At 38.6% G+C, this 19063-nt stretch overlaps 2 protein-coding genes across 19 annotated transcripts in view; one reads left to right on the forward strand and one right to left on the reverse strand.

Moving 5' to 3' along the window:
- ARFGEF1 (ARF guanine nucleotide exchange factor 1) overlaps positions 1 to 14589 on the forward strand; it is a 98946-nt gene extending 84357 nt beyond the window's left edge. For both annotated transcript variants that reach the window (XM_075141683.1, XM_075141684.1), the window contains 9 exons: positions 815 to 950; positions 1038 to 1176; positions 6131 to 6200; positions 8564 to 8693; positions 9552 to 9691; positions 10051 to 10219; positions 11197 to 11335; positions 12283 to 12400; positions 13141 to 14589. In XM_075141683.1, the coding sequence (XP_074997784.1) occupies positions 815 to 950; positions 1038 to 1176; positions 6131 to 6200; positions 8564 to 8693; positions 9552 to 9691; positions 10051 to 10219; positions 11197 to 11335; positions 12283 to 12400; positions 13141 to 13305 (1206 nt within the window). In that variant the 3' untranslated portion in view covers positions 13306 to 14589. The remainder of the gene's footprint in view (positions 1 to 814; positions 951 to 1037; positions 1177 to 6130; positions 6201 to 8563; positions 8694 to 9551; positions 9692 to 10050; positions 10220 to 11196; positions 11336 to 12282; positions 12401 to 13140) is intronic.
- A 2981-nt stretch (positions 14590 to 17570) lies between these two features.
- The window catches only part of CSPP1 (centrosome and spindle pole associated protein 1), a 65828-nt gene continuing 64335 nt past the window's right edge, over positions 17571 to 19063 (reverse strand). For 16 of the 17 annotated variants that reach the window (XR_012672325.1, XM_075141696.1, XM_075141690.1 and 13 more), the window contains one exon: positions 17571 to 18248. Coding sequence is in view for 16 of the 17 variants with exons in the window: in XM_075141696.1 (XP_074997797.1) it covers positions 18022 to 18248 (227 nt within the window). In the remaining variant the exon portion in view is untranslated. The remainder of the gene's footprint in view (positions 18249 to 19063) is intronic. The other variant, XM_075141703.1, reaches the window with a different exon arrangement.

Below are 19063 nucleotides of genomic sequence, written 5' to 3' on the forward strand. Positions count from 1 at the left end.
AAAAATCTGGGGTTTGTAAGAAGAACTGCAGCTTTTACACGTGATGTCTGGAATCTGAGACACACATCATTTCATGGCAGCATGCCTAATGGAATGAGGATTGTAATCAGCAGTGAAGTCACAATTAGAAGAAATAAGTTCTGCTAGTTCAAAACTTCTTGATGAGCACGGGAGGGGAAAAAAAAAAAACAAAACAACCCACAAACAAACAAAAACCCCCAGAAAACAGCACTGTGCTTTTGCTGCACCCTTTTGACCAGCCAAACAGGTTTTGACCTGCCAAACTAGGACCAGGTACTGTCCTGACAAGTTAAGTGAAGCAGAAATGGGCTTACTGATGTAAATTATGTGTAAATTATTAATATTAGAAGTTTGATCAAAATTGTCAACTGTTTGGGAGGCTCTGTCTGACTATTTGTAGAAGGACATGTCTCACTCTCTAAATTTTTATTCCCTGGAAAATATTTAGAAGAAACACAGAAAACTTAGCTTGCTGTTAAACTATTGAGCGAGGGTTAGACACTAAGTTTAATGTCAAACTCAGTATCTCATGATGGTAAGTGCTTGTCAGTCCTATAATCTGGTCTCCAAGAATAGTTGTTTGTCTGTTTCTGTAGTTTTTAAAACCTGCTAGTTAGCAAAGCAAAAGTTGGGGCTCCATGTTTTGGGGGCTTTGAGATACAGAAAGGAATTGCACGTCACTATAAAGCAATTCAAATTGAGTAAATACATATATCCATCTGCCTGCAGCGATGTGTATCCTAAAAGTTTTACCTTAAACAAAGTTTAAGTAACTTTTTTTTCCCCCTTCTAGAAAGCTGAATGGATGACAACTACTTGCAACCATGCGCTTTATGCAATATGTGATGTATTCACACAGTACTTAGAAGTACTTAGTGATGTTCTTTTGGATGATATATTTGCACAGCTGTACTGGTGTGTGCAGCAAGGTAGGACTGTACCAAATTACGTTAAACAATGTTAACATTTTACTATGTTGAATGTGAATAAACAAATGCACTGTTTGTCTTTTCCAGACAATGAACAACTGGCACGGTCTGGTACAAACTGTTTGGAGAATGTTGTCATCCTAAACGGTGAAAAGTTTACCCTAGAAATCTGGGATAAAACTTGTACTTGCATGCTGGATATTTTCAAAACTACAATCCCTCATGCGTAAGATGACTTGTTAATATTTATACTTTGTAAAATAATTTAGCTAGATGACTTAGTGATTTCAAACTGTTAGATATCTAATAGGTGGGGTGAACAAAAAAAAAAAAGCTGTTGTGTGTGGACCACATAGAAGCAGATTTTCTTGGAACGTAGTGATAAATTAGGTGCTAGATACTTCTGTGTTGTAAGTGTTAAACTGTTAAAAACTAGAAATACCATATGGGAGATAAGTAAAAAAAGAAAACCAAAACTGTACCTTGATTCAATTTTAAAATGTTGGATTTTTTGGGAAGTACTATCTGATTTTTTTGGTCATTTTCTTTTTGTATGCTATTGATGGGCAGACTTTGCAATTTGTAATTACATGTGAAGTATTTTTCACAAAATACTTACAGATTTAAGTCTCTGTGGCTGATGGTTAACTTCCTTCATATGTTTCTATGAATCCTAATCTTTTTATGAAAATTATCTTGCACATTTGGTAACTGTCTTTGCCTTCATTTTACAACTCTATGTGAAGTTTCTTGGAACAAGGCTGTACTATTCTCACTAGTATGTTAAACATATACATCATAGAGCAGAATAACAAGAAATCACATCCAATATTATACCAAAGATGAGGTTTTTTTACCTCTACCCTACCAAAACTGAGGTGAAACACTACTTGTTTTCAAATCTGATAGTCTTAATGTTGAACCGTTGTATTAGTACTTGTCCTATGTCTGTCAACTCGTTCATAGCGTTTGCTTCTGGGTATCACCTAGATCAGGCCTGAAGAAAACTGAAGCAAAAGGGAACCTTCTGCACATCAGTCTTTCCGTAATTTTAGAGTTATGTATCGGATAGCAGTGTAAGAGAGCTTCATTCGTGCTTAAAAGATAAGTTAATCCATCTGTCACTACCCCACCTACTTTTCTATGTGGGTAGGTATGAATTATTTGCATCCAAAAAATAATACTAAAATAAAGCCGAAACATCTGGGAGTTAGCAAGATTTTTTTTTTTTTTTTTTGCATTTTGGTAACTGCCAAAAATAAAATTTGAAACCAAATCTTTGGATATTAAAAAAAAAAATAAATTGAATTACCCCTAACTTACTATGTCCTGTACTTGGAAAGATTAAGTGAATACTCACTGGCAGAACATATGCTTTGGTTTCCACATATGATCAAAACTTAGATTTCTGGGTATTCTTATAGTTGACTATTAGAAACCCTTCTAGAGCAGCATTTTTGATATCTTAGTATTTAGACACATTCAAAATACTTTTGTTGCCTTTAGCTGTATCTGATTTGAAAATGTGCATTATTCCCTTTGATGTTTATGGCACTTCTGCTTTTGAAATGGGTTATTTTTCCTAGGACGGTATCTGACTCCTTCCATAGATTTCCATTCTTTACTTCCCATCTCCTTTTTTAATCTTTCTATGCCTTCTTTGGGAACTTCATTATATTATTCCTTCTTGTATTTCTGGGAGGTTCCCAACTTTTGCAAGGTAAAGTAAATCTTACTTGGATTTTATACATGAGTAATCCCTTCAGCACATGTAATCCGTCTCCTTCCCCATGGTGAAAGTACACCTGCTCTTTTCCAAACAATTGTTGGATGACACAAAACTGCTCAAAACAGTCTTTTCACTTTGACCATATTTGATTAAAGCTGAAGCTTTGTAGAAGGGTAAGAAAAAATTATGATAACAACATACAGGTATTTTTTCATATTTTTAATGGAGGTGGAGACCTTGTAGTCTTTTCCCCCCCCCCCCCCCTTCTCTTTTTGAGCCCTAGGAGGATACTTCTTTCTCCTGTACAGCTCCTTCTTTTTTTCATCTCTTTGTGGGATCTGGTTCTTTTTCTGTGACTCCTAGTTTGGCTGGCATTTCATATTTGTATTTCTTAGTCCCTCTATTAGCCTTATTTTTGTGGTGGAGCTTTTCCTGCCCTCCCAGCCTTAATTTTTTTTTTTTTTTTTTTGACAACACAGTTTTAATACCCAGCTTGTTGTGGAGGCTGCCCCAGTACTTAGAGAAGGCGGCAAATGCTCTTTTTACCTTAGTTTTCCCATGTCTGGAAGTAACACAATAGTTGACGTTGAAATGAAGGCAGAAGCAAATCACACGGTGGTGCATATGAAAGTTTTATGGGCAAGTGCTTTATTGCTAATTGTCTTGAAATAGTCAGATTCTATGAATCTTTGGAGTGTAAAGTATCTTATGGCAGAGGTTTTTATTAATCTGATCAGGTAGGATTACATCTGCTCTTTTCTAGCATTCATATAAAACATCTTCCAGGTATTGTGGAACTTACTTCTTCAATTTAAGAGTTGCAGCATTGGGTGCAGGAGTTCTTAGTTGCAGTACTGGCCTCTGCTGGTTCTTGGCAAGTTACCTTTTTGCAAAGAGACGTGATCATATTATTTCCTTGTTTAGAAAACTTAGTACTAGAATATTTACTCAGCTACCAATTTCAGCAAGGATCACGTACTAGAAAAGCCCAAACTGTACTCCTGCCAAGCTTCCACAAAATCGTTGAGGTGTGGATAGCTAAAGATACTAATACAGAATCACACAGAATGGCTGAGGTTGGAAGGGACTCTGGAAGGGACTCCCTGCTCAAGCAGGGCCACCCAGAGCAGTTTCCCCAGGACCATGTCCAGGCTTTTGAATATCTCCAGGGAGGGAAGCTCCAGCCTCCCTGGGCAACCTGTGCCAGTGCTTGGTCACCCTCACAGTGAAAAAGTGTTCCCTGATGTTTGGAGGGAACCTCCTGTGTTTCAGTTTGTGCCTGTTGCCTTTTGTCCTGTCACTGGGCACCACTGGCAAAAGCCTGGCTGTGTCCTCTTTGCATCTTCCCTTCCTGTATTTATATACATTGACGAGATCCCCCTGAGCCTTCTCTTCTCCAGGCTGAACAGTCCCAGCTCTCTCAGCCCTTCCTCATAGGAGAGATGCTCCAGTCCCTTAATCATCTTCATGGCGTTTTGCTGGACTCTCTCCGATACATCCATGTCTCTCTCATACTGGGGAGCCCAGGACTGGACATAGTGCTGAGTAGAGGGGCAGGATCACCTCCCTCCGCCTGCTGGCAACTCTCCTAATGCAGCCCAGGATACCATGTGCTTTCTTTGCAGCAAGAGCACATGACTGATTCATGTCCAACCTGGTGTCCACCAGGACCCCTAGGGCCTTCTCTGCCAAGCTGCTTTCCAGCTAGGTGGCCCCCAGCATGTACTGGTGCATGGGGTTGTTCCTCCCCAGGTGCAGAACTTTGCGCTTCTCCTTGTTGAACTGCATGAGGTTCCTGTCAGCCCATTCCTCCAGCCTGTCGAGGTACCTCTGGGTGGCAGCAAGACCCTCTGGTGCATCAGCCACTCCTCCCACTTTTGTGTCAGCAGCAAACTTGCTGAGGGTCCACTTTGCCCCATCATCTAAATCATTAATGAAGATGTTGAACAGAATTGGACCCAGTATTGACCCCTGTGGTACACGACTAGTTACTGGCCTCCAACTAGACTTTATGCCCCTGATCACCACCCTCTTGGCTCGGCTGTTAGCCAGTTTTCAATCCACCTCACTGTTTGCTCACCCAGCCCGTACTTAGTTAGCTCATTTTAATAGTTTCTTTGATTCTTCTTTTTATTTAATTTCTAGCTGTTTATAATTTTTTTAAATTGAAATTTTCTGCAGCTTTATGAGAGCAAGTTTTGACTCGCTGGCGCTGAGAAAGCCAGGGTGAATGCCTTCTTGTCCTCGGGAAATTCAAGAGTTAGAATTAGTTCCTTGCACAAATTATGATGATCGGGCCTCTTCTGGCTCATAATGGCTCGTTATTCCAATACCTCCTCTGGCAGAGGGAAGTTTAAGACTTTATAGCCCAAAATAAATTACACCGTATTTAACAACCTCTAATCCAGAATAATCTGCAACTTGTGTCCTGGTAGCTTTCAAGAATCAATTCAGTTCTCTGCTCTACTCTATTTGTTGTCTCACTACATGCCTCAAGATTTTATCTTTTCTTATCTCCAATTTGTCTTTTCATAGTTATGTGGTCTTTAGTTGTATGGGGATCAGTGATATGTTAATTTAGAATCCTTAACACAATGGGAAAGATCTCACTTAGGATACATGGACACAAATGTCCATCAAGTGTTGCCTCACACAGATTGAGGCTAAATAGTTTGAGATCTTAACAATGACAAATAACTTTAATCTTACTTTATAGCAATAGATTTGATAGAAAAAGAGATGATGGGATGAATTAGGTTATTTAATCCAATTCCCCTCAATTCTTGGCAGGCACAGACAGCCTTAATAAATTACAATTAATGTAGAAATTTGTTAGTGCTTAAGGCAAAGATCCTAAGGACAGCAACGTGCTGTAGGAAAACAGCAGGGAAGAGATCAGAAGTATTGTCAGTGACTTGGTACCTCATACCAGCAATGAATCCTAAGTGGAAGTGTTGAATCCTAAGTGGAAATAGAACCACAATGGTGGAGCATATCCCAAACAGAGAATGCAAAACATCTCCAGACGTTCATGCTGATTTGTCCTGGGGTAGATTCATTCCTTGTTCCAGGTAAAGCTTAAGGCAGTGTGAAAGAACAAGGCCCGCTAATGGCACTAGGTAAAGCCAAATCCAATATTTCTGAGAAAAATTAATTCACCTTCACATAATCCAGTTGTCCATCCAAGGCAATTGGCAGAAACGTTGAAGTTCAAAAAACCACAGTACTTAAATTTTTCGGTATGTGTGAAAGAATAAAATGTATACTTAAAAATGAAACTACTTTATTAATTTATGGAAGTATCTATATCCAATCCTTTTCATGTTTGGCTTCCATTAATTTAAATTAAAACAAACAAAAAACCTACCATATTGAGCTGGGCTTTTTAGAATATTGGTTCTGATTTGTATTTCAAACTTACTAAATTTGGTACTGGTTTTGTCTTTTCAAGGCTGCTGACTTGGCGACCTGTCAGTGGGGAGTTTGGCTCTGGATCTTCCTCTGACGCAAAAGAAAAACTGGTAAGCTGCTGAAATACGAAATATTTTAAAAACTTGTGGGAGTTTGGTACAAATGTGTTGCGATGCAGAATAAGTGAAAAGTATACTTAGTTTAAACCCATTTTTCAATTTTGATTTACTTGAAAAAGTTTTTTCCAGATCAAGTGCTATTTAATGCTTAAAAATAGCAAGGAATGAACTGAGAAAGAGAAGTATGTATTTGTTTGCAGCAAAGTTGGCTTCCAGAAGTTGGCAGTAGGTCGTTATCTGTGTATGTTTTAGGTAATGTTCTGTGTCTGGTAGGTTTCTGTAATACTGTATTTAGGGTTTGTGTTGTTTTCTGGTTTGGAGCATGGTTTTTATTTCATTTTGCTCAATATTCTCTTTGATGTATTGACATGATGAGAAAATGCTGGAGGTGGAAAGATTGCCAGTCAGATTGACTTTTTTTTCCTTCAAATTTTCTCTGGTAATAAGAACTTAAACATTAGTGTTTAAAATAGAAAACATGTATAACCATCAGATTTCTTAGCACTGATTGAATAAACTGATGTAAAATTTGGATTTGCCTACAAGTGGCAGCCCTGTAACTACTTTACTACTGATAAGAATTAGTTTAGCTTTTGGATATTCTCACAAGATTGCTGCATGAAGTTCTTTATAGATTAATGAAGCATTTGATAAAAATTGTTCAAGGATATGGTCCCAAATGAGTTCTACTAAGAAAGACCGACTCCCTCCATTTATCTTTAGGGAGTGTTAACATAATTTACTTACAACAGAGTGTAAATGTTTGTGATGGCCAGTTCTCGTTTTACAGGTATTTTACATCCGTGTGACTGAATGTGCTTGCTATATCTTGACTCGTTTGTAGTGGTTTGATGTATGAAACGTTTGATCTAAACGTTGGCTACGTTTTTGATCCATTTACGTCAAATATAATAGCATGCAAAAATGGCAAATGTATTAAATGTCTTAGTCATGAATAAATTGAAAGATCTTTTCTCTTTGAAATAGTTAAACATGAATGTTTTCAAAAATCTTTTTTGTCTTCAGTGTAAAAAGACACTTTACAACTTCAAAATTAAAAGAACTTGTATAATAAATAGTGTTAAAGGGGATATATTTTGGATCCTTTCTTTTGGCAGGATAGAATTTTTGCAGGCTTCAGATATTTCCATCTGATTTTTCTTCAGGTAGTTCAAATATAATGAAGTGTTCTACTATCTATAGCGATAATATCTATTAAAAATATATTTATACTTAATAGAGATGAAAACCTTGATTATTTACTGGTATGAGAAGTTGATATGTTCTTTATAGGAACTGTATCTGCAGATGTAAATTTTGCTAACAACACAATGCAGGGAATTAATGTGTAGTCTCCAGTGGCACTTATGGAACAAATGCCAATGGAAATGCTGGGTTATTGAAAGGGGCAGTAATTGCTATATATAACTGCTTTGCAGTTAATGATAACATATTTTGTTATTAATTACAGTAATTACATTTCTTTCAATGAGTGCTTTCTGAAATGAATACAGTAGGTATTGCCATTGATTTTAATACTTTACGTTCAACTGATCAAGAAGGAAGATTTTTATTAAAAAACAAAACAAAACCCCAACAATTTCTCTTCCAAAGTCATTGAGTTCTAGCTCACAAGATAATACAACATGGAGAATCAGAACATGTTGCAGAAGTCTGCTGAAGCAGCTCTCTGGCAAAAGGATTTTAAATTAGACCATTTTCTTGATATGCATATATTCTCCTCCTTCATCATTTTACTGTGGTAAATTCCTATAACACCTACAAACATGTTAGGAGGAACTTGTAATTCCGAACATTCAAGGGAGTAAAGGCAAGTAAAGATTGAATTTTGATGAAACCTCATATTGTTTGGACTTGTCATTTAAGAGCTGTGTGTTCACATTTTCACTCGTTATAAAAGGAATACAAATTCTCACAGAAGCTATTAGAGGTTTTTATTGTAGATCAAGGTAGATACTGCATTTCCCAGTATCAGAACCTTGCAGCAAACCTCATACGCTTAATCTGGTAAAAGTCAAACTAACTGATCGCTGACGTACTAAATGCTTGGATGGCATACAAAAAAAATCTATGTGCAAAATACTACTCATTGACTTTGCTGTATAATTAAGTATTTGTTGCTTGTTAAATTTTCAATTCTTTCTTAGTAGGTCATCTTTTTAATACATCTTTCTTGAATGCTAATAACAAATATGACTAAAGTGAATGAAAAAGTGCAGTGCTGAAACAGCAAATGTCTTAAGCTGTGAAGAGCACAACACTATTGACGATTAGCTCGCAGAAGTTTTCTGTAAGTTAATTTTTTTGTTTGGTTTTTTTTGCTTTCTTTTCAGGATACAATCTCACAGAAGTCAGTAGATATTCATGATTCTATTCAGCCTCGATCTTCAGATGGACGTCCATATCAACCCAGCGCGGGGTCCACAGTAGGTGAAGAAATGAGTAAAACCAGGCCAACAGCAAGTGCGTGTTTTGTAGTGATTTGGCATTTTATATCTGTTAAGAGTAGTATTTAGCAGATGTTTGATATCTTTAGTTATAGCCCCAGCTATAACTTTAGAAATATGATACGAAGAAAATTACATTGGTTAAATTCTTGTCTTCATGTAGTATGACAGAATTCTGTTGGACTCTTGTGGGTCCATATTTTTGACCTGTGCTTTAAAAATTTAGAGTTCAGCTGCTAACTTGCAGGCTTTTTACCCAAAGCAAAATATTAAAAATAATACTCTCCTTATAATGCTACATAAATGAGTAATTATTTTTTTCTTAAGAGCAAAGTTCTTTCTATGCAGAATGCCACAGAAACAATAGCCGAAAAAAAAAAAGTGTATTCAGACTGATTTGAAGAGAGTATATCAAACCCGTAAGATACGTGTGCAAAGTTATGTGTTGGTGCTTAAAATGCTTGTGTCTGGTGGTATTAGTACTTGCCACAGGTACAAACAAGCATCAATGATACCAGTGCTATCCTAAGCCTCCCCTGCCTGTGGACAGTCTCAGCCTCTGGTTCTTGCCATTGCAGTGATGCTAACAACAAGGTCGCTAATTTTGCTGATTTTTAGGTAACATTGAATATTTGTCCAATATCTGGCAGGCGACTTTAAAGTTAGGAAATAGTTTTTTAAAACCTGCCAATTGTTAATACAGTGATCAGTCCTGGTTTTAGAAGAGTAATTCAGATGGGTGGATTCCAGGTTTGGTTTATGAATGTGCTTGAGGTTAAGCTGTTCTTCAACTTAGCCCCAAAATAGCTCAAAAAAGAAAAAAGTATTGCAGTTCTTTAGTTAACAAGCAATTTTCTTCTTCTTTCCTTTAAAGAATTTCCAGAACAGAAGTTATTTGCTGCACTTTTGATCAAATGCGTTGTACAACTGGAACTCATTCAGACTATCGACAATATTGTGTTCTTCCCAGCAACCAGCAAAAAAGAGGATGCAGAGAACCTAGCAGCAGCACAAGTAAGTAGAACTGATAGGTATCTCTCTTTTTAACAGCTTTTTCTCTAGTGGATAAAGTTTCATTGACTCCTGTAACATCTTGTCATTTACAATTTTTAGAAGCGCTTTAGAACTTCCAGCAGACTGTTGAGATCTTTTACATCTTGCATTAAATTGCATTTGCTGTGCTGGGGCAGCACACTGTGGAGATTAAAACATATATTGTTCAAAGGGATTTACGTAACTGGGATGTGGATACAACTTTTAATACAGTTTTAAGTTTAAATACAAGTACAGATGAAAACAGGGTAGCAAGCTCAAGACAATTGTGAGTTTTTACTTGAAATCTCTTTTTTTTTTTCTTTCTTTTTTTTTAATAGAGAGATGCAGTAGACTTCGATGTCCATGTGGATACACAAGATCAAGGGATGTATCGTTTTCTAACATCACAGCAGCTTTTCAAACTTCTCGATTGTCTGCTGGAATCTCACAGATTTGCTAAAGCATTTAATTCAAACAATGAACAAAGAACTGCTCTCTGGAAAGCAGGTGAGTCAGTCACCTTGGAGAAATATTTTGCGAGAATGTGTTACCGTGCTTTGAATTGACCCAAATATAGGTCAAAAGTACTTTGATGCTGAGTGTAAAATTGAATAGCAGGCTGTAACTTTATAACCCTAGAATTCCTAAGGGGAGAAGACTTCATCTGTGCAGGTGCAAATATCTTTTCGATTTCCTAAAATTTAAGGTTTCACTGGGTTACAGCTGCCAAGCTGATTCCTGGCTGTAGCTGTGAGTCCTATGCTTGGAAGTTGCAGGCACAAAACCCCAAAACTTGTTAGGGGGGTTGTTTTACCTACCAGTGTATGAGTGAAATATATGTCACTTTCTGAAAGAGGTGGAAAATGAACTCTCTGTAGTATTGTTTAATCTATTCCTTGCACCAAAGTTAGATATGGTAACATTTTTAATGGTGAACATATAGTGTGAATGTGCAGCAAGCTATTTTGTGCACTGATGCATGCATACACAGAACCACTTCAGTTTGAGTGAAGTAGTATTAATATTTATGGGTATGCTTTTTGCTAGTATGGACCTCCACTAGTGAACGGAGTTTAATTATACGGTAACAGCTTTGGAAACAGTAGTATTTTAGACACTTTTGTCAAAAACAAGCAATAAAACAGTATACAGTATAGATATATGACCGAGACAAAACGGTCCATTGTTCAGGTGGTTAGAATGCGCTTTTATCATACACGCAGGTGTGGTGATTCATACACCAATGATACACACACCTACTTGGAAGCTTACATAAAAATGGGTGCCAAACACAATTATGATGTATATACATAGGTTAATTTTTAGCAGTACTCCATTGTACTAGACGTCGTGAGAAATTAATTACATAAGGTGGTTCTTCTAACTGTCTACGTGCAGAAGATGCTTCGAAGGAGAAGTAGGGGACTGTAAGGGAAAATGTCAGGTGAAACAAAAATCTAAATGGATGCTTGGAATTCCTCTAGGTTTCAAAGGCAAATCAAAGCCTAATCTTCTGAAACAGGAGACTAGTAGTCTTGCCTGTGGGTTGCGCATTCTGTTCCGTATGTACATGGATGAAAGCCGTACCAGCGCATGGGAGGAAGTCCAGCAAAGACTACTAAAGTAAGGTCCATGTAGCTGAACCTGTTGATGTGATTTCTGATGTTAAAGAATGTTTATTTTTATTTAAAAGGATAGACCTCTGCTGTTTGCAGTAAACCTCCTAGAGCTAACACAGTATGGTGGTGGTCACAGCTAATATTAAAAGAGTTTTCATGTTGTGTGGAGAGTGTTGTGCCTCCAGCTACTAATGCTGCTTCTGCTTTTTGTTCTCATTACATGTTTTGCAGGAGAGAACAAAGGGTTTGTCACCTTCTCTTTTTGTAGCATGTGGGTAGATGGGGGATTGTTATAGCTCCTCTTAAAAAACAAAAGCAACTATCACCTAAACCCTGCTTTTTTCTTTCAGTAACCTCAGATATTTTAGGGAACTGATGCTGTTGGTTCTCATCTGCAGAAATGAGCAGTGGGCTTGAGGAGCCTATGGGCATACAGAAGCTTTTGGCTTTTTAGTTATTCATTACTACAAATACTAAGGTTCACCTGGATGTTTTTAGTTTACAAAGTTGTTCAAGTGAGTGTTGGAAAAACAGAGGGCTTAAAACCGTGGCAGTAACACAGTGAAAGTATTTTAAGGTTTACAGACCAGGGAGCAGAGCTGAAAACTACCTGGTTACATCAGTGTGAGATTAATTTTTAAAGTCTGCCTATCATTTTGTCACATGCATTTTAATACCTCTCAAAGAGCACTTGGTACACTTGAAATATATGCACAAATAGCGTGATCATGTTTTGTCAGCATATTTGATACTGAAGTCCTAGGACTTTGGTTTTGAGTTGAACAAAATCACTGCCTTCTGTTACTAATTAGGCTTACAGTAGCTTTCATAAAACGATGCTGTTCTACACCAGGGCTCTACACTGGTATATTTGCAAAGCCAAAGCTCCCTCTCTGCAGTAAAGCTCAAAATAAAACGTTAGCTACTAATTTTTGTGTCTTTTCTCTCTAGTGTCTGCAGTGAGGCTCTGAGTTACTTCCTCACTCTTACATCAGAAAGTCATCGGGAAGCCTGGACTAATCTATTACTCTTATTTTTGACTAAAGTCCTGAAGATAAGTGATGAAAGGGTAGGTAACTGTTTGGGTTGGTATTTAGGACAACGTTTACAGGTAAAAAGTAGTTCCAGACTGGTTCTTCACGCACAGTTACATACTTGACTTAGAAGCTCCTGCTGCTCTGTAGATACTTTTTGTTGAGGGAATGTACATTGAAACTGCACTTGACAGATACTGACAGTAGCAGTGCAGAGTGAGAGCGCAGTGAGTGATAAAATAAAATGTGTCTGAGAAAATTTAAAAGATGCTAAAATCCTGTAGAAGGGCATGTTAAGTTGCTTTTACCCCTCTCCTGCTGAGGAAGAGCATTAGTGGCTGATACTTTATTCAAAGAAGTAACTCCTGTTTCTGCTTCCAGTGCTACATCACCTTGACCTCCTGCAAAGCAATTCTGCAGTAAATAAATTCATATTAGATCTCCCTCTATTTCTAACAAAACTTGGCTGAAATATTAAGTGAAAGGGGCCAACTACAACAAAAAACTTAACTGGTAATAGAAAAATTCTTCCTCTCGAAGAATAAGCATTAGCAAGGAGCTGTGTGTAGCTAGTGAGCATCTGTCAGAGTACATCACAGCTGTCTTAGCCTTATTCTAGCACTGCTAGCTTCAGTTATAAAGATGTTTCTGCTTGTCACGTTGTGGGTTTCTCACCTTGACTTGGGAGAGTATTTAAAATTCTTCACTTGCAACACACTTTCTGAGGTGTATTGATGCATAATAGAATAATTTCTTCTGTTTATTTTCTCCTCAGTTCAAGGCTCATGCCTCATTCTACTATCCTCTGTTGTGTGAAATTATGCAGTTTGACCTTATTCCTGAACTTCGAGCCGTTCTACGAAGGTTTTTCCTGCGGATTGGTGTGGTTTTCCAAATATCCCAACCACCAGAACAAGAGTCTGGAATAAGCAAGCAGTAGCAGATAGTGACTGAGTATTGCTCCGTTTAAAAGTTTATATTCCTCAGCTAAATAAAAGGGCCAGGTAGCTGAGCCATTCTGTCTGGATATCCATAAAAATGGTTTCTTTGTATGGCAACGCGTATCCAAGGGTTAATGGTACAGATGCTTACAACTGTAATTAAGGCTTGCAACACTCCAGTCCTTTTATTTCCTGATGGATTATCTCTATCGGTTTCTCTTAACCTGGCTCATGCTGAGCACAGAGCCAGTTTTTAGCACAGTCCTCTTGTCAGCATGGGCTGCAATATCCTTTACTGTCCTAGACAGCAGTATAGCAACAGATGTTTATGGCGGGTGTGGAAGTAAAATGTACCCAAAGAACTATATATGTAAAGGTTTGAGCTTCTGCAAGAAGTACAACTCAGGAGAGCTGTATTTTGAAGGATAAAATGTTTATAGTGAAAAGAAAATGGAGATTATTGTTCATGGTAAAAGATATTTAGCAACTATGTCTGATATTCTTATTCTAAGATTTTTGCACACTCAGGCTGTCTGAGACATTGGTAATCATCCTTCTGTGAAAAATGTACAGAGATGCAGGTCTGTAATATAAACTCTTTAACACTATACAGTTCTTCCTGAATTGTTTTATTTCTGTATTATTGATTTGCTGAAAACCCATAACACTTCATTGTTTACCAAATGCACTAGAAGTTTGGGTTTATGTTTTTTGGGTTGTGATTTTTTTTTTCTTTTTTTTTTTCTTTTTTCTTTGTTTTGTTATAGCCAAGAAGTTAGTGTTGCTGACTTTTGTCAAGAACAGAGGTAGAAATATCATGACTGACTTAACTACCTGTAATATACTTGTTTTAGGGCTTTTAACTATAAGGAGCCATTGAAATGATGATCCTTCAAGGACTGGAACTTGAATCACTGCAAACAAGTCTAGGTTGTGTCTGCTGTCAGATGTTTTTTGTTTGATGTAGATTTCACTCTTATGTACAGAATTTAATGTTGAATATATTCAAGTAACAAATCTGGCATGGTTTGGGGATGGTTAAATTTATTGGAAATGTATTCATACTGTGAATTGTGCTCTGATGGTTAAAAGACGAGATTGTCAAGCATTCTGTATTACAATGGATGTAGAAATTTTTTTCAGATGGACAAAATGTATATGGTACAGATATGTAAAGTTTTCTATGTAAAAAAAAATTCTGTACAACTTTCTGTACAATATTTGGTTCTCATCTGGCATATTCTAATCAGGTTATAGGTCAATAAAGTTTTTGAACTCTTTCATCAGTGCAATCAAAACCAGTCTAATCCACAGCTACTTGTTTTACAGTTTCCTTTGCCTCTCACGCTCTCGTTTCAAAGGAACAAACCCCAGCCCTCCGGGGGCAGAAAGGTGGGTGCCCTTTGGTTGACTAGGATGTGTCTTCTCACTGTTAGGCAAATACAGGGTGAAAAAGAATGGCAAGTTCAAAAAAAAAAAGTGCTTGTAGGTGGACTGGTCAAATGAACCCTCTAGTGCTGCACAGATAGAAACTCAAATACTGCATTTTGCTTTCTGGGGATTAAAATACTGCTATGAAACAGACTATGGAATAAGGGCGGATGGGAGGGAAGGGATGGGATTACAGTTCATCTGACTGCTGAATCGGAATACCTCAGCCAGCTGAGCCTTGGTTTTGTAAGTAAAAGTGGAATTGGATTGTTCTCCAGTATGTTCTCACGACCAGCAAAGGAGAGAAGCGTGAAGACTGAAAGAAGTGGATGAGGAAGCCTAATCTCAGAGAGGAATGAATCTCCCTGTAGCTGTTCACAGCAGGCTCCAAAAATAAGCGTAAGCAGTTCAATGAAATAGCTATGGGAAAGCCAGTGAAGGGAATTAAAAGGCATGACCTGTGACTAGGAGTTTTCTCATAATGTTAATTGGGGTGGAGCAAAACCAAATTGCATTTATCAAAGTCAGAAGTGGAGAATTGAGGTTATTTTAATTAATTGTAATTGTACAGCCTTTCCTCTTGGGCTGTATTTTATTTTTTCAGTTTGTTGTGTAATGTTTAAATCTTAAACCACTGTATGAGGCCAGACCTGAGGTCTTTCTTGTCTGTTTGACAGCCATCAGTAATAATTCTTAGAGTAAGCATAACGGGTCCCATCCCGATTGATGCCGTACCCTCCCCGTGCCTCTGGCAAGCAGTGTTCTTGGTACCATTACCAAGGCGTTCCTGGCACTGTTGCCCAGAGCACTGTTTTAACCGCCATTTACGTCTCTGTTATCCACGTGTCTGCCTTATTCCTTTTTACATGTCCCTGTTCAAGATTCAGCATTCAGTGGCAGTGAGTACAACAGATAAAAGTTTGGTAGTTTGGGTTGGGTTTTTTTTTGTTTGTGTTTGTTTTAAACCTTACAGCTTCATTGTTCGGTTGTGTACTCCTATTTAGTAATGACTTTTTTTTTTTACAGCATGACCTTCTCGTGCCTTACCTTACTGCTGTTAGTCTTGGTTCATGGGAAGCGGAACGCCCGTATCATCATAACTCTCTTCTGTCCCCCTCTTTAGTTCTTGCAATGCCGGACCTGCACTGGCTGTACTCTGGGTGTCACGTTCAACTTGCAGCTCTCTAACTGCTCACGTCTACAACGATTATCAGAAAAGCGGGGTCGGGGGCAGGAAAGGGGTTCTGTTTTAGTCATCTCAGCTGTGGGTTGCAGCTGCATTTATTTTGCAGATGAGACTGCCATGATAAAAAAAAAAAATTAAAAAATTAGGAAGGCAGGCAGAAAGGCCCTGCCTACAACTGAACTTCAGGTATGCAGAGGAAGCTGAAGGAAAGGTTTGGAAAGGGAAGATGTGAAGGACCAAGAGTATCCCAAAGGGCAGCCAAAGGGAGGGTCGCTGTAAGGAAGAGTGTAATTCACTGTGCTAAGTGCTGTGGAGCAGTGAGGTTAAAGTGGGGTCAGGTCACTGCAGAGGTGAAGGAAGCAACTTGAAGCGGGGGCTGCGCACTCTCCTAGACTTGAACTGGAGGACACAAACGCCAGCCTGTGATGCAGTGACATTTACAAAAATTCCTGCAGTTAAATGAGGCTGGCTTTTTAGGGTAACACTAACTTTATACTTCTATTTGGACACGATGATCTTAGAGGTCTTTTCCAACCTGTATGATTCTATCAGGGGGTGAAACTTCAGTCCAAGTTCAGGGAATAAAGAAAAATAAAACTATGTAGGCCACTAGATGAGGAAGAAGAGAAGACAAGCTGTGTATCTAGCCGGGAGTTAGTGCAGTGATTGTATCACAAAGGTCGTCTCGTGAAGCAACCAAAGAGTCATCAGGCATAAAAACAAGGGGAAGGCTGGCAGGTGACAAACTGAGAGGCTCTGTGCTAGGGTGGTAACGGTATTATGAAACATTTTCACCTTAGCTGCTTAAAATTATTTTGGGATTCCTGCCTCTGGGAAATTCAGAATCGAGCAGCCATGAGGCCTATGCTACACGCTCTAGCCTAGGTCTTGGATTACACCAAGATCCCTGCATTACTTACTGGCCATGGCTGTCATACCCAAACTGATGGACGTGATAAGCCTTTTAGCTGATGAGCCAGAAACTCGGGCTAAGAATTAGCCTGATTTGGCCCGTCCTCTCTGGGAGGGAACATGGTAAACCCGTGAAGAAGCTAAGTGCAATGCAGTGTTGAAGTACATCTCTGTCAGCAAGCATCTCCTGCCTGCCGTCATCACAGAACTGCTGTGGCCTTCAAGCAGGTAGACAGAAGCTTGAGGGTGGCATTTTAGTAAAAATAAAGAAATTTTTACAAGTTGTTTTGGTTTCATCATTTGATTTTTCCCTGCTGGTCAAGCATTCCTAACCAAGAGGAAAGTCACAGCCTTGCCCTTGCTTCGCCTTGGCGTTTCAGTTCACTGAACTAAAATCTTGCTTCCCTCTACACATCCTTCTTGCTAAAGCTCCGTACTTTTATTCAGCAACTTTTCCATGTGTTTTTCCTGCTTCTTTGAAGACAGCCTAAACGTTCTAGTTTGTTCATGAGTAAATATTAGCTGAAGCAAATGATAAACTAAGAAAACTACAGTCTGCTTTCACATTTTTAGTAACAAAATAATTTATTAACTCTTCAATCAGAACCATAAATTAAATATATGCAACAATATCTGTATTTCCAGCACATAACAGGTTAGGGAACATAAGATACATTGCTAATAGTCATTTTTCCATGAAACTGTTTGCTGAGCTTTCATGCAGGATAGCACTCATCACTGTATGAAAAGCAAGTGCCCTTTTCCAAGTTATTTACTCTTTTGGTAAAAGCTTAAAACGCGCATCTGCCGTTGGGTTACTCTATTTCCAGACAGTTTTGAGTTTGCCTATAAACAAAGCTAAAAATTAACTTATTTAATATCAAATTCACACACACACTCTGTTCTTGTGGCAAGTCCAGCTCTGAGGCTGAAACTTGTATAAAAAGTGCAAAAACCGCCAAGCTATTCCTCCACTTCCCAGTCATGTAATACAAAACATCCCTGCTCTACATCTCCATTACGCTGCAGCTTCTGTTGCTTCATTATTGCTATTTTACATTACACATACAGCTCCACACTATGTACATGGAAGAGAACCATCCCTACAAGAGACGCTGGAAAGTGCAGGAGTGCGGAACCGTCCCTCCTCCGCGGCAAGGCACAGCTGGTTCACGCGGGGCTCGAGTCAGCCGTGCGCGGTGGAGAGGCCTTGCCAGCTAAGCGGTAGCGTGGTTTCGGGCGAAAGCTTTGCTGGGCTTGACTGTTCCGCCATAAGCCTCTGGAGCGTCTCTGAAGTTCCCGGTCGCAGCCAGGGCTCTGTTGCAACCGTGTCAACAGAACTGGGCCGTCTGCCGGCGTTAGATGGAGCGCGCTTCAGAAGGTCAGCCGCTTCTCCTAAGGAAATGTCATCACCTGAGAGAGAAGGAGAGCGACGTACATATGTTAAAGGGGACGAAAGCTTATCACATCTTACCGCAACATTCTGTTGTATTGAACAGGCTCATTTGTCTGCAATAAATGCATAAATAATGCTTTTAAATTATATTTTTTTTCTACTTAACACACATTTTTGATGTTCTGGGGAACTGGCCCCATCTATTCAACAACTAAAGACTCCAAGTCTTTGATGTCTAATGCCAACAGCTCCTCCCCCTGCCAGATCAACAAGGGGCGATACAGGCAACCTTGGATGGATGTGGTAGAAGGTTCTTGCTTGCCCGAAGCCTCCTATTATAGCAACAAGTCAAATCTGTCAGCGCATATATGCATAGAAAATGCATATAAAAACAAGGGCAATAAATTACAGTTATGGCTGAACAGTCTTGTATAGACAGTCTCTTACTCAGGAAGAATTATTTTAAAACTGGTAAACAGTGCAAATGCAAGCAAGTCTGTACGTCACAGTCCAGCATAGCTAATAATGCAATGTCCTTCTGAAAGGCATGCTGGGTAAGTACGTCGTCATCTTCCAGCTACAAAACAAACCCCGCAAACACCCTCCCCCCCCAAAAAAAAACCAAAACGGCCTTGCTTTTGAACTTGGGGTTGTTATCACTCTGAACTCTACCATTACTTGTTTCGATTCAGTCAGCAATCATACCTACCTAATACCTTAAATAGATATTTTTTAGTGTGGATTATCAAGCAACATAAATTTTAATTATATATATAAGTATAAAAGGATATAAATGTATCATTTCTCTGTGCTGTTCATTTTTTGGATTCGC

The sequence above is a fragment of the Calonectris borealis genome, chromosome 2 (genome assembly GCF_964195595.1).
Source record: "Calonectris borealis chromosome 2, bCalBor7.hap1.2, whole genome shotgun sequence".
NCBI classification, from domain to species: Eukaryota; Metazoa; Chordata; class Aves; order Procellariiformes; family Procellariidae; genus Calonectris; species Calonectris borealis.